This window comes from Acanthopagrus latus, chromosome 11, assembly GCF_904848185.1.
Source record: "Acanthopagrus latus isolate v.2019 chromosome 11, fAcaLat1.1, whole genome shotgun sequence".
NCBI classification, from domain to species: domain Eukaryota; kingdom Metazoa; phylum Chordata; class Actinopteri; order Spariformes; family Sparidae; genus Acanthopagrus; species Acanthopagrus latus.
Genome location: NC_051049.1, coordinates 17,531,278 through 17,548,724, shown reverse-complemented (window position 1 = coordinate 17,548,724; position 17,447 = coordinate 17,531,278). Strand labels below are relative to the sequence as shown.

The window sequence follows — 17,447 nt, the reverse complement described above, 5'->3', positions numbered from 1 at the left end:
AATGAGTTTGAGCCGAAAATGAAAATACGGTCAATCTTAAAAGTGCCTCTTTTGTTGTAATTATGCTTTCACACAAAGGTTTGACTATACGTTCACAAAAAAAGCTGCATTTTGGTGAGAGTTTCACTTTAAAACAGGATAGTGATCTGTTTTGGGCAGCGAGGCGCTACTGTATGAAACAGGTGCAGAGGTTCAGAGGGAAATAAAGCACATGTTAAAGGGTCAGTAGGTCAGGGGATTGTGACTCAGTTAGCTGGAAAGCTGCTGATGTTTGTCTTCTCAAGAAGTCATCTCAGTCATCTGCAGCAGCAGGCCGCTAATTCGAAGGAAAAACTGGAGGGAATGAATCAGGTTATCCACGTCGTTGCATTCTCTTCAGGTCACTGGTGAAGGTGTCAGATTATTCAGTTAGTTTCTTTGAAGCTACAACCTTTTTTTTGGCATCACTGGCTCTTTTTTATCCCTTGCGATCATTGCCTGAAGCCTGGTTTACCCACATTTATCTCCACCGCTGCAGGCCCGCACAGAGAAGACAGAGACACAGCGTGTGACGCTGACTATTTGCATACTGCAAAACTTTTTCATCTTTGGCCTGCAGCCATTTTTCACTGCTGACACGGAGGAGTCATTACAGAGCGTGTATTCCCGGTTTGTTGAAAAGCGACTGATGACACGCGGTTTGATTTAAGACGTGACAAACGTGTCAGAGTCTCTGCCAAACACAACAGTCGGTCAGTACCTTGAAGGGGAAATGAGCTGAAAGATTACCTACGAGCTCGGACAATGACACACATACAGAGAGAGAGAGAGAAGATCTTGGCACCAAACAGCAGAGTGTTACTAAAAGAAAGCTCAAAACCATCTCGCATTACTTTATAACACACACACACACACACTTAAAGGATCTTAAAGGGAAAAGGGGTAGTACACAAAACATTTCTGGAGCATTGTAACACAAAGTGCTGGGGTAAAACACGCGATTAAAACACTAAATATTGTGAATAAAATGCAGGGCTGAACCACTGAAAGCACTCTGATTATTAGAATACATACAGAACAGCGGGGTCAAAAAGTCTTGTCACCACCCGTCACAACACCACCCTCTCCACCACTGTAGGCCCGACAATCAGAGTGAGAAAGGCAGAATCATTGAAAATTGCACACAAAGCTCAGGACATCTCAGCGATCTCAGATATTTGGGCTTCCGCAGACTCGACTACACCAGAGGAGCTGTACGGAGCCATTTTATGTTTTGCTGTTTTATGCATTCGTTTGAGACAATGAGTGATTTTTTGTTTGTTTGTTTTGGTGAACCTTTCCTTTCAGAAAGATTTAAGCGAATTATAAAAAAAAGCAACGAGTTGACTTTAGGGTTAATATTTCCTACTTGATTTACACACTGGTAGCTTACAGGTGATGTCAGTGGATGAACGGTTGAAAACTCCCACCTTTCTAAGCAGGCACGCCATAAATCACGTCTGAAGTGATGACAGCCAGGTGATTAGAGACTCAACATGTCATCACTTAGGGTCTCACACATTCTTCCATGCCAATCTGAACTTCCATTCCTGCTTCAGGGGAAGCAGATTGTTTTGTCTCGTGTTTCCTTGAGGCGAACTCACCGGGATTATCTACTTCCCTGTTGGAAAAAAATAAATTCCTCCAAACTAACAATCAGATTCCACAGAGGAGCTTTATCAGAGTCCCCTGCTGTTCTGAGGAGCTGCGGGATTTGAGGATTTGAGCTCTTTTACAGATGACTGCGATTTGGAAATGCCGTGTCAACAATCTGAAAAGCAGAACCAGAGAGTTTCACATCACAGACGAACTGATCAGATGGATTTTTGTTGGCATTTCGAAACACTGCAGAGACACTGTGAAAAGTGAATCTTAGATTTGTTATTCACAGTTTTGAATGTAAAGGCCAAACAATTAAGTTTATTGCAAATTTGGGGATTTTAATAGAGAAAATAACGAGACAATGTATACACTTATTCCTTTTACACACTGAATCAGCTCTGAACTAAAAGAGACACAATTAAATGTTCTTAAACTGTATTTTTGAAAATATTTGGAATTTAAACTGCCATTATTTGTTGTTGTTTGATTGTATCTATTCATTTTATAGATCAATTGTATTTAAATGTTCCTCTCCTTTGCTGTCCATGGCCAATCTGTCTCTTTGTTCTATTTTTCCTTTCATAAGATATTTTTGTTGTGATTTATTTAACATCTCTGTTTGGATTAAAAGGAAACATTTTATTTTGTGAGAGAAAAAAATTTAACTGAAATGGAGTGTAAACTAAAGCATACAATGTCATAAAATGAATCCCAAATTGTCTAAATCCTCATCTAAATGTAAAACTTGCGATGGGAAACGATTTGCATTAAACTGTTCATCATGATGTCGGCCCGATGTTCTGCAGGAAATTAAAAAACAATTGGAATAACCCTTGACCCACTTCCTCCTTGTGTGCTGGTTTCCAAACAATCTACATTCAGTAAACTATAAGTTACCTCAAATTATTTTGTTTTCTGACAAAGCATATTCTTATCATAGATAACTGAACAATACATGTAATAATACTTTGAAGTAACTTTGAGAGAGAGAGATGTAAATTCCTGCACATGAAGGGCTGAGGTTTTATTCTGAAGTCCAAGTTCAACATTTGGGACAAATTTTGCACACTCCCAAGGGGAATTAATGTTGGAAGCTACTTCAGGGACAACACTTTGCCACGTTAGAGTAGTAAAACACAGGTGAAAATAATAATGTCTGACGTACAATGAGCTGCCTCAGTTTCAGGCTCCTGGTGTCGTGCACCCCGGCTCACTGTTAGACTTGTTGGGAAAATGTGTTCATGAAACTATTCAGTATTTTGCAGACCCATGTTTGCAATCTCACTACTGTGAGGAGTAAATGTAATAAGAAAAAAAGGGCACATGAAGACATTCTCTTAATAAAACAGTAATTTATTTTTGACTGGAAACTAAAATTGTCTGAAACAGCACATTAACAAGGGCATTAAGATATTTTATCCAAGGCTCAGTGATCACTTTCATACAGTACACTTGGCATGTACACGGCATCTCCTTCAAACTAAAGAAAAACGAAAAAAAAAAAAAAAGTCTAAACGAGTGCAGAAATAAGCCCATTTGCAAAAAAAAAAAAGGAAATCATAGAGTCCATCCTGTAAAAAGATGACTGATTGTACATTTACCAAGCGTTTTGGTTTGGTTCTAAGCCACAGAGAAACCGAATCGCCTGGCGACAGCAGGCGACGGCGCAGGAGGCACAAAAGACATGACACAGACAGGACATCCCATAATATGCTCGCACACAATCGACTGGGTTCCGGCTTTTAAAGTGTGAAATGTTTAATAGTTTCCATCGTTTTTGTTTTCTGCAGATAACGTTCGTCTAGTTGTTTGTTTTTCCTTTGTAAGCAAAGTGTTGGTACACTACGATCGAAAATCTAAATGCTGCATTCATTAAATACATTAAAATCGGCAATGTAACAAAACCTTTTCTCTGCATATGAAAGTCAACACAGCATTTACATGACAAAAAAAAAAGATGGCTCCTTTTCTGACCCTTCCCTCCCCGACACAAACACCTTTCCATTCTTTATCTTGCTCCTCCCTCTCGACTCTGCCCCCTCTCTGCACCTCATTGTTCCCTTTCTCATTCATAAATCCTCTCACAATCATTCACAGACTGACAGAAAAAATAAAGAGTGCTAGATAAAAACATGAGGTAAGAAAGTGGTTTGATTATAGATCATGCAGAACATGCAAAAGAGCGACAAAAAAAAAAAATATAGGGAAGGAGAGAGTAGAAAAAAAGTATGAGTGTGCATTTAAAAATGAAAAAAAAAAAGACTTACACAGCTTTGCGTCTTTGGTTATAAAGTAGGTCAAACAATTTTCACAGCTTTTCATCCCCCAACCAAACCCACAAATTATTTATTTTTTGTTTTGACAAAGAAAGTCTTAAAAAAAAAAAAAAGGTACATTAATAGTTTTCTTTATCGAAACATCCCATCACATCTTTAACAACAGGTGTTCTCCTGTACAGACCCTCCTCGCTCTTAATACTTTACACTTTACAAAATATACATTCAACCTGGATTTCACCTAATGTAAGCTCGGCTTTAGTGTTAGCACTATTTCATGAGAAGAAAAGGTTTTCTAGTATGGAACTTATTGCCTACTTACTGAGATCTAACTTGTTGCAGGAGAGACTACCAAATTTAATACCTGACAGATTCTAAAATACCAAAAGACCAAAGAGAAAGGTTTTTCTTTTTTGTTTTTAATAAGTATCTCCATGACACTGTTCACTTACATTATGAAAATAGCAGCCCTGAAATAAATAAATGCAAATACTAAAACTGAACTAATGAAAAAAAAAAAAAAAAGGTATAATGATTCATGTCAAAGAACGGTGGCTCTGAGAAAACAACACAAGCATTTGTTGCAGCATATTACAAGCCGAGGCTCTCGACTTGCTCCACTCATGCCGAGGCAACCGCTGGTGTCCTCCGCTCAGGCAGGACGAATACTTCCATCCCCACCCTCCCCAACTCCCCCCACGACCTGCCCCACCCCCACGACCTGCCCCACCCCGAGTTCTCTGGACTCTTCTGGGCCAGAGAGTGATGTGGCATGGGGATAACGGGAGGAACAGTCCCTGCTGGATGTTACAGGACCTACGTCAGTCCCTTCACAGGATTGCACCGCCCTTTTCCACCACTTTTGCCCAGACAAATCAAGCTCTCTGCGCCCCTTTGACACCATCCCCTGCACAAGAACAGCATGCAGTTTTATGGTGTGCACCGGCTCCCCTGCCACTCCTCCTTTTTCAGCTTTCTTTGCAGCCTACCACGGGGGACAGAATAAGACTTTGACAGGGTGGTAAAATGTCTTAATAATGTGAAGGCCCGGCGACGGCAGCGTGCACACACTGAAGCATGGCTCTTGGTGGCAAACAAAGATGTTGCTGTTGTTGATTTTTCCTCGAATGGAGCATATTGAATGCAGAGCCAAGCCTTTTGCTTTATGGAGCTATGGGGACGGGAGCAGTTGTTGTCATTACTAACAGGATCTTCCACTCCTGTCCGTGGGTGGTGTGTGTTTGAGTGTGTGTGCTGAAGAAGGGGAATCACGCCGACGTGATGTTGGGCTGATGAGGGACACTCTGGCTCCCCTCGTTGTTGTTGTTGTTGTTGGTGACGAGCGGGTGCTGCTGCTGCTGCAGAAGTGGCGGCGACGTGCTGCTGCTCTGGACGAGCTGAGTGGACAGCTGACCGAGCTGATCCGAGTTGGCCAGCGACTTCAGCACGGCGTTCTCGCGCTCCAACACCGAGTTCCTCTCGTACAGCTCCTTGATGTGCTCCTTTAACACCTCCACCTCCTCACGAACAGCATACATCAGGTGGCTCTTCACCAAATCCTGTAACACGAGACAAAGGAAACTATAATAAGCACATGAATAACAACAAACAACAGAAAATGTCACCTGACAACGTGCAAGTGTAAGTGTTGACATCTTAAATCTCGAGGTGAAGTGAACGTGCGTGAACAATTAAACAGTATTTTGAGCTGTGTTGTTTTGAAGAGAGGCCGAAAGAAGGCAGGGTGCTCAGACCAGGAAATGTGGGAGCTTTCATGAGCTAAATATAGGTAAATTTGTCATGTATAAGATTAAATGTTCTTCCAAGTCACTTTTGCCTTCATCAGCTCTGAGACAGTTGTGTAATTGGGACAACTCATTGGTTAACAGGTCACTGTCAAGGCTTACAGGGAATGTGTGTCACCTCTTGTTTTAGCTTTTAAAATGTGTGGAAACTTACCATTGCCTGTTCAATCTTGTTATCGATGGCAACGACGCTGGCACCGGATGCACTGTAGAGACAGAGAGCGACAGTTAACAACAAGATACTCATCTCATGTCTTCTGCATAGTTTAGATGATATCAGCTCTTTGGCACGTTACGGACCAGATTTGGCAGTGACAGTGAATGCCAAACATGACCCCAAACATGAATTGACTGGCGCCTTGGGACGCTAAACAAATATCCGATGCCGAGATTAACGGTCAAATCCGTTTCCAGAGAATGAGATGAGGAGATTTGAGAAGGAATCCAAAACACAGGGACCAAAAATAAAAAAAACATGACTATTTTTAGCGCACTTAACAGGAAGCGTATCAGATGGTCTCTTCCTGAGCTTTTTTTCAATGTCAATACGGGCGAAGAGGAATGGTGTTCTTGTTGTTTTTTGGGGTTTTTTTTAGAAGGTGAGGGGGTGAGATGTAAAGATGTCTCAACAGTAAATCAGCTCTCCAATTTATTTTCCGAACGATCAGTTAAATAATGGTTACAGCTCTAGCATCAAGGGGGGAAACCTGCAGCTTAGACACATTTCACAGACAAAGATTACTGCATAAAGACACAAAATGGCTGAAAACAAAAATCATAAACACGTCTTTTACTTCAGAGGTGTATTTGTAGGCCTGCATTGTCAGGAGGCTAGAGTAGAGTACAGTAAATTTCCATTAGACAGAAGCAACTGATGCGCCTGGTGTGACGTCTTTCATCAGTGAAACCAGACATCCTGATGATGGTGAAACAGTCATGTCTGAATCAGAGCATGATCATCTTACTGTGCTTGTCTGTAAGGGTTTTTAGAGACATTTAAATGAAGTTTAAGCACTGTTTTCTCAATACCTCTTACTAAAAGCTCGCATAACAAAGCTTCTGGATACTGGACATCTCCATTAGTCGCGGTGACATCTGCTTTAAATGTATGCATGCCTCCTCCACTGCAATCAAACCTGATTACATGCCAGGAATGGGGTGGGAGTTGTGCATCGGGGTGCGGCTGATGTCGCTTTTCACCTCTCATAAATCAGGCAAATCTCAACCAAAAAACCCCGTTTTCAGCAGCAGAGTTGAGGCTGTGTGCACCCACATATCTACATATTGGCTTGAGAGCAGCGCACATTTTGTTTGCCACCACCCCTTCCCCCCTGAAACAAAGAACGAAATCGCTTCTACAACCAATTTTTGCACATAAGAAAGACCGACTTACTAAAGCCACGCACACGATCCTCGCGGAAACAGACACGATGCCAAGTTTCGGGATTGACTTCGCGGAACGGGAGTATCTTTTAAAAATCGTGATCCGCCACGACAGACGAGGCTGCTTGCACAATCACCGCCCTGCTGGGATGTGGACGCAAACACAAAGACAGACCGAAGCGTTTTTGCGCCGCTAGAAGGAGCTGTGGCGTGAATCTGAGACGTGAGGGGAACACACTGTGCACACAGCATCCAGTGATGTTTGGAAAATTAGTTTGGGACTCGAGTCCGACGAGAAAGCACGCGTTCAAAACAAAAACAAAACAGTACAATACACAGGGTTAAAGCACTCAAAGTCGGACACATCTCTTCTGGATCGACTTGTCTTAAAAACACAAACGTAAAACTGGAGATGGAGGACTGATACACGCTAAATATAGTATGCAAAATATATTGACGTGTTTAAATCTTTGGGTGAATGGGGGTTTGTTGTGCGTAAAAGTTGTGCGTAAATTCTCGCCGATTGGACGAGAAACAAGTGCAGGCCAAAAAAAGGGGGGGAAAAAAGTCTTCTTGAAAGCTGAGGCCAACTACAAATTTACTGTGGATTTATTTAAAATGTTGAAAGTAACCATCGCCACACAACACCAATTGAATCACCGGCCGTCTCTCCAGCGTGTCCATGTAGCTCCCCTGCGTGCTGGAGGGCACGTACAGCGCTCCAGATCACAAACAGATGCAGGGGGAGGGGGGCACGGAGCGAGAGCAAATGGACACTGGGAAGACGGGATTCCAACCCGACATGCATCTGAATGAGATCACTTTAGTACCCGGAGTGGGAACGTGCCACTAAGTTTTAACACCTATGTAGGAGGGAATTCATCCTGTACAATAAAACATAACACGCGCCGCCAAAGGGACATAACCCCCCACAAAACACACAGGACATATGAACGCCGACTTGTCCGATCGTAAACAAATGACACAGATGGTATATGAAAGTCCTTTACCTGACGCATCTGGCCCTGTAGGTCATCAAACGTCCCGAATATGTCGGCGAGGTTCCCGGCGAGCAGGGCAGGCTGTAGCTCATTTTGCAGCGCATGTTGCTCTAAAAGTTTCTCTGTCGTGCGACTCCTCTGACTCAGTGTTCAAACACAAATACTTCTCGCTTAAAACTCGGAGCTGAGCGTGTGTCTCTTAAAAGCACGCTCAGTCACATGGTGACAAAACAGAGGGGCGGGGCTGAGCTTCTCCCTCCTCCTCCCTACCCTCCAGTCTCCACTTAATTTACTCCAAGGGAGCCGCCTGTACAAACTACTTTATTAACTGCAACCGTCAAAAAAATTCTCACATGCCAGGACTCCTGAGGGACAGGACGGCTTATTAAAAAGCCAAACGTTAATTAAAGTGGTTTTGCATGTTCTGACAAAGAGCCTCTGGTCGAACAACATCATATCATCAACATCTGGTTGTACCTGTTCCCTCTGTTACAATAAATTACATTTATTGGGTTTGGAGCCCTCTGCAATCAAATGAGCCATTAAATCTGTCCATTACTGCTTCCACATCGCAGTTTTGTTTTCTCCACACATTGGACGGTCCATCCCCCTTTTAATGTGATTATTTTGTTACTAGTGTTCAGGAAAAACAACTTCAAGCTATGAAATCATCAAATCTGTGCAGGCAACATCAAAATCGAGTGTGAAATGCGGTTTGAGTGACATAAAATGTATATTATGTATATAGTGATAAAGATCTCACACGTTTTTTATTGCTCACGTTGACATTAAGCTGACATCAGTGAAATGAGTCACCATAACAAGTCATAATCAAATTTGTAATGCAGCATTTCACATTTCCACTGCTCCTGAAGAGTCCAACATGTGAGGAAACGTAAGAATTAACTTATTTATCAACTCAGAGCCTCTAGAAATATCATAAATGCAGATTGGAGCCGATGTACAGCATGTCAGATCCACACTGATGTGGCGACAGCGGGGTAAATGAGTTACATTCCACAACCAGGGACTCGCTCGGTCGTGCGATCGAAAGTCTGATAAACAACACGAGGAGAACACATTCCTCGCTTTGAACTGAGCATTTACACATCTGGGACAAAGAGAGACAGAAGAATGTCCACAGGAGACATGACAAGTGACCGGGAGATCTGTCTCGTAGCAGTTACACGAAATGTTAAAAGTTAGGGGGACAGAAACTCATTGTTGCCATTCGATGTCCAAGCACAACAAAGCGAACTGTACATTTTATTCAAGGAGGAAGACATGTGGTGGTTTATATAAGGAGCTCTCGCTGCGTTAACCTCAACATGGGCCTTCCCCGCAGACTTCAGCAGCACAACACATGCCCCCAAACATCTCCGGGACCACAAGGCAGCACATTCCAACTCCGGACACCTCCGGCCCAGAGGCCAGCGCCTTTAAACCGAGACATCTGTGTCAGAGCCACCATCACGCTGCGACAGTACACAGTCCAGTTCCTCACTATCAAAACAGTCCCGGAACCGCGAGTTTTGGTTTTGACGCCAGCTGAAGTCCACCCGGCTTTGCTCGCATTCTTGCAAGCCGTTCCGAGGAAAAAGCTCAACAGGCGTTTAGATAGACAGATAGATATGATGACCGAGACTGACTTCATGCGTCGCTCTACATCAGAGGAGACACGTGCACAAGCAAAGTGTGGTCTCCTCCATGCCTCTGGGTTCATCACATGATGTTTCATAGCATCAGAAATCCAATGCGCTCTCTCCTTTGAGGGCACACATGCACCGGCACACGTCCCCGTCGCAAAGCATACAAACACTCACTGTGGGGGGTGGCAGCTGAATAAACCAGACCTCAGCCTTTAAGTGATAACCCCCCCCCTTGGAAAGTGTATTTCACAACAATAGCTAGAGGGTGGGGGCTGTAACAACAGACAAGCGCGCTCACTTACGACTAACTGTTGTTCTCTTAAGACGCATTCAGCCCAGTTCATATAGACTGTTCCTAAGAGGTGCACTTCAGCTGGGACGCCAGTGGAGGTCAGCAGAGGCTCCGATTAGCCGCGACACAAAACTTCACAGGGCTGCTCCGGGCCAGAGCAGTTTAGTCATGTCTAAATGATCACAAAGAATTCATTGTCAGGGCCCCAAAGTGAACTAGAAGCTTCCATTTTACAAGCTCACTCAAGAACTATCTTGCTTCAAATAATTACCTTTCATCATCCATGTTAATGAGCGAAAAACAACTCAATAGACACAGGGATCCTGTCATCGCAGCTCTGACCGACCCTTCATTAACATTTGTAGTTGTGATCTAGCGAGTTCAACTTTTTTTACAATCACTAACTTATTCTGTCATGTCAGCCGAATGCTATAAATGACCATGGAAATGTCACATGTTTTGAAAAAGGCTCAGAGAACTGAAAGTGGCCTCTAAATCTGACTTACTGACATGCTCGAAAACAACTGCAAATAAACTAATGATGACTTTGGAAACAAAGAGACCATTATTTTTGAAAGACTGTGCTCTTTACAGGGATCTACAAGCCTCTCATGTTTACCTGTCACATTAGATAAATTAGATCATGGCAGCGTTCGCATCCAGTTTTCCACAAAAACTCCACTGTGAATTGTTTATTTTTCATAAAATACACATCAATATCAGTTACACGAGGGACTGAAAAGTTTTTACTGGAGATTAACTTAATTCCGAAATATACTATTTTACTTTTTATATCTTTAACAAGCCATACAATAGCTAAAAGTGCCCAAAGTGACTTTTTCAAACTGCTTATTTTATCTGACCAACACTTTAAATCATAAATACAGTTAACTTTAAGTCTGCAAAAATTAACCTATCAAGACAAGATGCATCGCTCGAGTGTTTGATTCCGTCAGCTCCAGAGACTGAGAAATAGTTTTAGTCAAAGTTTTCAGGCTTTAGGAGGTGTTTAATGGGCACCAATTGTCTTAATGCCAATATGGCTAAGCACTAGGTGAGGGCAAACTGTGCCTACAAATCATTTTCTCCACAAATACTGTCTGTCTGGCAGAGACCCCAGCAAAAATCACATCATTTTATTTATTTTTTTCTCTTCAGAGCAAGCAAAATGGAAAAACTATCATTCCCACTAAATATGTTACACGCAATCACAATATCTGTACAAATAATCCCAATGTGATTTTCTTTTGCATATTGTTCAGCCCTTGTTTAAAAATACTTCCCCCCAAAAAAAACATCAAATGGGAGAAAATCTGCAAATGTTCAGAATTAACATTTTAAAAATTACTAATGTGATTTACTGGCTTTCAAAACAGTTGCACATAAATGTTTTGTCAAATAATCAACTAAGTATGTCTTGAACTCATAATAAAATATCTCAACTTCTTAGCCAACATAGTTGAGTCTTTTTGAAAAGTACAATGCCCTGACAACTTGGCAAACCAGGGAAGACTTATGCAATTAAAAGCCACGAACTGCTCCTACATGAATCTTGTGTTGGAGCAAGCTTAATTTCACTGTTACATAACAATTCTTTGGCTTTTAAGTTGTTTACTTTTTCACTTGCGAAGTATGAGTCAGTCTCATGTTAATTTGCATAGTGAGACCTGAAACTATGGACATGCATGTCATGCCATCAACATGCTTGTCACAAACAAATGGCCTGAAACCTGAGTAATTCAAGGGGGAAACAAGTGACGTAATACATGAGGCCTACTCGGTATTTGGTGACCTGTCTTTGACATTCCCCAAAAAGACTTTGAAGCAACAAGCCATAGAAGAAGGATTCTTGACAAACCACTTTTGTCCTAAAGCTTCCGAAATGTTTTTTACGGCTACAGGATGAGCGTCCCTCTGAGCAACACGGCGGATTTTTCGAATGCCGCATTGTTGAGAAGTATCGACTACATAAAGGATAAAGGGCGGTCCATACTTGCACAATGGGAGACTAAACAAAATTAGACAGACCGAAGGGACCTCCTGTCTGGTGATGGAAGTCTTATTTTTCCAGCACTAAATCAGAGTCATGAGTAGGTGTGTCTGCTGCCACCGCGTTTCCTCGTAAACAGACCGAAGGAACTGTCCCACTCGCCTGTTACATAAACCCCAGACTTGTGCACAAACATCTCGGCATGCATATGACGTACTCAAAAGACCACCAGCATGTCCTCCCTGAAGACGCGCTCAGCTCTAGCAGACGGATGAACCAGACAACAGGGAGCGTGAGAGGGGATCAAGGCCCTGATAAAATCTGAATTCTTGAGACAGCGGATCATCATCGTTGATTAGACTCCAAAATAACCGCCAGCAGGGGTGTCTGCATGTGGACGTTGATGGTCACAATACGCAGCCATTAACAAACACAGCTGGGACTCCAGGCAGGCTTAAATAATCAGGGCCACAATGCTGCACAATTTAAACCAGATCTTCAGCATGTAACATGTGCCCCAAGATCACATTTCACTGCCTTTTATTTTTCTTTTTTTACATGAACAATTTGGGCCTGTGCCACTCGTTTGGCTCAATGTGGACCCCTCTGGTATGTGTTAAGAGTAATAGTGTTACTCCCAAGACTTTAATGGGAAAATCCTGGCACCTCGCCGTTAACGACCTTCTGTATTCAGCAGAGCATTTATCACGGGATCAAGGACTTAGCCTCATTTGGGCTTTCTCTCTGAAGTGTGTGGTTTGGGTCAGACTAATGTCATTAGGGGCTATGCTGCAAAAACACTGACACTGATATGTGTCTCAGCCCACCATCTTTCACTCTGGCTTCTGTGAGGCTTGAGCTTGAATCAATACAGTTATCTTAATGTTTAGAAAAGGGGTTTAAGGTCAACACTAGAGGTGAAATGTGCAACCCCTTCCTAACTGTTTGGCTTCTTATTAGTGCATGTATTAGCGCAAGTAGACGCCTTTGGTTATATTAGGTCTCTCCCAGGTGTAAATGTCTCTAATAGGCTGACTGTGAAGCAAGACGATGCTGTAAAAGAGGCATGTATGCTCAGCAATCATTCCCTGGATAAATACAGGTCAAACATCCATGAAGTTTCCAAAGATAAGTTGACAGGATGAAAACGTTGCCCTCGCACAGTGCCGCCTTTGAGAAGTGAGGGCTGTTATGTAAACGTCGGAAAAATCTCTGATGGGTATGATCTCCATCCATCATCTATCAGATCCTCCCACCTCTTCACAACGTAAAGTCGCGCCATGTCCATCAAGGCTCTGCGTTAAGAGATTTGGCTGGAGGGGGGAACCTCCTGTACAACCACTGAGTAATCTGTTCAAAATTATGTTCTTAATATTCTAAGTGCCTCAAAGAAAAACCTTGAAATTGAATGTGGCTAAGTCCTGTGTACATGCCCCACAGCCTGTTAACAATTACATTGTGTGTTTTTGTGTGTGTGTGTGTGTGTGTGTGTTTGTGTGTGTGTGTGTGACAGAGAAAGTACTTCCAATCGAGTTTATGCCAAGAATGATTATTTGGTAATAATTCAGTAACAGATGTTGAATGAATCAATTGTGTGTTTCTAAAAATACAAATTGCTGTCATTTATCAATTAATCAAAAAAAAGCACTTCACTGGCACGGTTCTTTCCTGTCGGAACTTCAAGAGTGAGGCTGCAGCGTTCCCACGTTCAACTTTCCTCCTCCTCCTCCCTCATTTCCCAATAATGAAATGTTTGTTTCTATGCCATAAACAGCGATCGCATACCTGGTCTGGATCAAGTAACTCTCAGTGGCTGAGCATGGGGCCACTGATCAGGTGCACTCAGTCGGAATATAAATCTGTCTTTTCTTTATTGTCCGTGATCATAAAGTTGATCATTGTGGACCAAGGGCAGTAAAAGGGCTGCTGTTGCTTTGCTTGGGACCAATCGCAGCCTCACAGTGTTTCCATTCAGCAGACCAACAAATCGCTTTCCTGGAATGTTTACAAATGCGGAGAGTAACTTGTAATTTAGTTCAGCTAAAATAAATTCATCTCTCGCTTGTTGCAGTTGAAATACGAGCTGTTAACTAGAGGAGAGTGAAGTGGAGTCACATGGGACCAAATGAGGGTCCTTAAGATTTTGAGCTTGTGAAATAATGTTCAGAAATAGTTTGAAAACCTGTGTTTGTAAATCAGTTTTGTAAACCTGTAAAAAAGCTCATCTCTGAGAAATGAGAGGAAATAATATGTAGTTGTACTAAGAATTTGACCCTGTCAAAAAAAAAAAAATGTTCACGAATATAGTCAACTGCAGCTGTCAGAAAATTGTGAAAATTAGGGATGCCCAGATCCATCAGTCGCTGATAATTATCAGCTGATATTCTGTGCAGTGAAGGACAGAGGAGGCACCCAGGAGAATACTACCTAATCCTTCCTCCAGGTACTCTGTTTTAACTAATCCATCCTGAACAAATCAATCCATATGCATTCTTTATACAACTGTTAACTGAACCAACTAAGAAAATCATCACCAAAACCACCGAATATGACCTTGTTACATTCTTTACTTAAAACTGCACAGTCAGAGGTTTTTCTTTTTTACTTGCACAGTAAAATGAGACTCCAAGGTTTGAGACTAATGGGATCACGTTGTCAGTGATGATAGAAAATGTGATTGGAACAAACAGAGATCTTCCCTGTGACGCCTCCAATATAGCTAACAGCTAACGATAGAAACACACAGGAGAGTTTTTGTTCAGAGGAACATAAAGCGTTAAATAGTAAAGTACTGTTTGATGTGACATTGCAAAACAAGTAAATGGCCTAGTAAATATAAGAAAATACTTTAAGTTTGGATAAAATTGTCTCTCGGGACTGCTCTAGGATATTTGTAAAAAGTAAGTCTGGAGTGTCATGCCAGTAAAATTATTTGCATAGTGAGATGTATGGGCATAGGAATCAACATGCTATCTATTGATCCAAACAGTTAACCTATAACCCAAGGCATACCTGGCACACTTAAAAATTCCCCATAGCATGCTGAACTGAAAGTCATAAATCAAATATTCTCAACTGCTTCTGTCCTTACTGCATTGTAAATCTTCAATGTGCCTTTGGACATGGTGGATTTTTAGTCAATATAGAGGGAGGCTATTCACCGCAAGATCTAAAACAAACAAAAAAACAATCTGTTACATTAAAATCTGAAAAAGGATGCAGTAAACTCACTACCAACAGGGTATGCACCCTACGTTTTGCCAGTGCTGATGCTGCATTTTGAAAAATACTAATTTGTGTTGAAGCATCAGAGTAAGTTAGCTGTTAGCAGCCATAAGGCAGCAGAGTCCTGAAGTGTGTTTAGCTAACTGAGCCAGTCGAGTTTACAGAGCTAACCTATAGAAACACACAGGTCTGAGAGTTTGTGTTCAGAGGAACGTGAAAAAATAACACAGTTAACTGCTGTTTAATCCGACGACACAACAAGCTTAATGTAATTCAATGTACTGAAGTTCATTTGAGTTTGGAATTAAAAGTACTTCGGATGCCAATACTCAAATAACCAAATAGGGAAACAACATTTAGCTTTATTTTCTCAAAACAGTTTTCAGGTAAAAAAAAAAAAAAAAGTTTTTTAAAATTAAATGATCATTTCCATAGCGAGATTTTTTAAAGCAGGAACATGCACGCCATCAACATGATCCTAATGATCTATATCCTGAAGCAATCTTGCAGCATAGCGGACCAAAATGTCACGCACAAAGAATCTCGACAATCTGCTTCTGTCCTTATTGCAATGTAAATCTTCAAGCAATGGAAGCATGTTCATATGTGCCTCTAGACATGGCTAATTTTAAGCCTCTGCAAGAAGAAGAGAGGCTTTTTATAGGCGCCTCAGTTATCAATTAGTGTTTGTGAGAGAGACAACGAGACTCTAAGGAATTAATCCTTGGGAGTTGTTTAAACTGCTCGCAATATTTTTTTCTCCCAAGGATGGCAAAGGCATATTCTTCTCTGCCTCCGATAGGATTACCCTGATGGTTTTAACCTAACCCTAACCCACTTGCCAGTCCAACAAGACTTACTTTGAGGTTACTTAACACTGCACAGTCAAAATAAAGCCTCATGTTGCATCCGGTGGAGACTCCCAATAAACTACAAGGCAGTCAAACTGACCTAACACTGCAATAACAACACATATAAACAAGAGGTATCCACAGATGTGCATCGCAGATGTTCCGATATCGGTATCTGAACAAAAAAAAAGTTAATTTGTCCAACAGCAATATACATACAATATGGAGCCAGAGAATATTAAGAAAATGACTTACCCATCAATTAACATATAGTTGCAGGTTCATTCCCTGTTAATTGATTAAGTGATTAATCAGGTAATCATTACAGCTCTAATATTAACAGTGAGGCCAAGAAAAATCCTTGGAACCGAACAAAAGCTACAACAACAAATATTTCCTAAACATGAATTCAGTGTTGCCACAAGGTTACAATGACTTATATAGAACCCATTATTCTACAAGTTTAATCTTTGTGAGCCATATTTGAGCCTACAGAGATGCAGCACATGCATCCTTTAAACAGCCAAGCATGGTTTGATGCCCACTTCATAGTACAAACTTGCGCAAAACTCCACAGCTGGTTATGAAAAAGAAATGTGGGGGCATGCTGCCCAGTTGAGGTTTCACATATTTCACAAAGCAATCACTTTCAGGAATGCTCCTTCATGCCCTTAAACTGTTTGTGTGCAATCCCCCCTTCACTTCCAACAAGTCCGACCTTGCAGGAGAGCTGGCTCTGGACAAAGGGAGGTGAAATGCGGCGCCTCCCTTGGGTTTACCTGCGGTTAGCGGAAACTTTTGAATAAAGCGGCACTGTTAGTCACAGAGCCCACAGGCAAACATGAGCTGGATGAAGAACAAACAAAAGTGTTGAATCTTCTGCCAGATTTGATGCTACACCCTTGCGCAACTGCTACTGTTGTTAAATATCTGCATCTCATCTGGAGCAGCTCACTTTGAAGAGGAATATGGTCACACGGACATCAGGTGCAAAATTAACCACCACCCAAATGATTAGTAAATGTTACAAAAAAATTAATAATTACCAGGCACTTGCGTAATTTACCAACATTTATCTTGTGGCTGGTGCCAATTCTGTGGCCTGGTCATTGGTACATTTTGTGCTGACTGCAATGCATTGTTCACACCCCAAATTTGGATTCATGACAGTTACATCTGTTGTAGTCCAATAATCGTCTTCTTTTACCTGCTAATAGCCTGAAATGATCTGTGTTAATTAAATAATTATACAATTAAATAATGTATGTTTCTAATCCCTTTGTCTCCAATTTTATTTCATTAATGTGTTCAAACACATACTGTACTGCCTCACAATGACATAACAGAAATTAGTT

General features: G+C 41.6%; 1 protein-coding gene across 1 annotated transcript in view; it reads right to left on the bottom strand.

The window, feature by feature from the left end:
- Window positions 1-2,957: 2,957 nt before the first annotated feature.
- The window catches only part of tsc22d2 (TSC22 domain family 2), a 37,847-nt gene continuing 23,357 nt past the window's right edge, over window positions 2,958-17,447 (bottom strand). The window contains exons 2-3 of the mRNA XM_037114379.1: window positions 5,856-5,907; window positions 2,958-5,455 (exon numbers count right to left, since the gene is read on the bottom strand). Of these exons, the coding sequence (XP_036970274.1) occupies window positions 5,165-5,455; window positions 5,856-5,907 (343 nt within the window). The 3' untranslated portion in view covers window positions 2,958-5,164. The remainder of the gene's footprint in view (window positions 5,456-5,855; window positions 5,908-17,447) is intronic.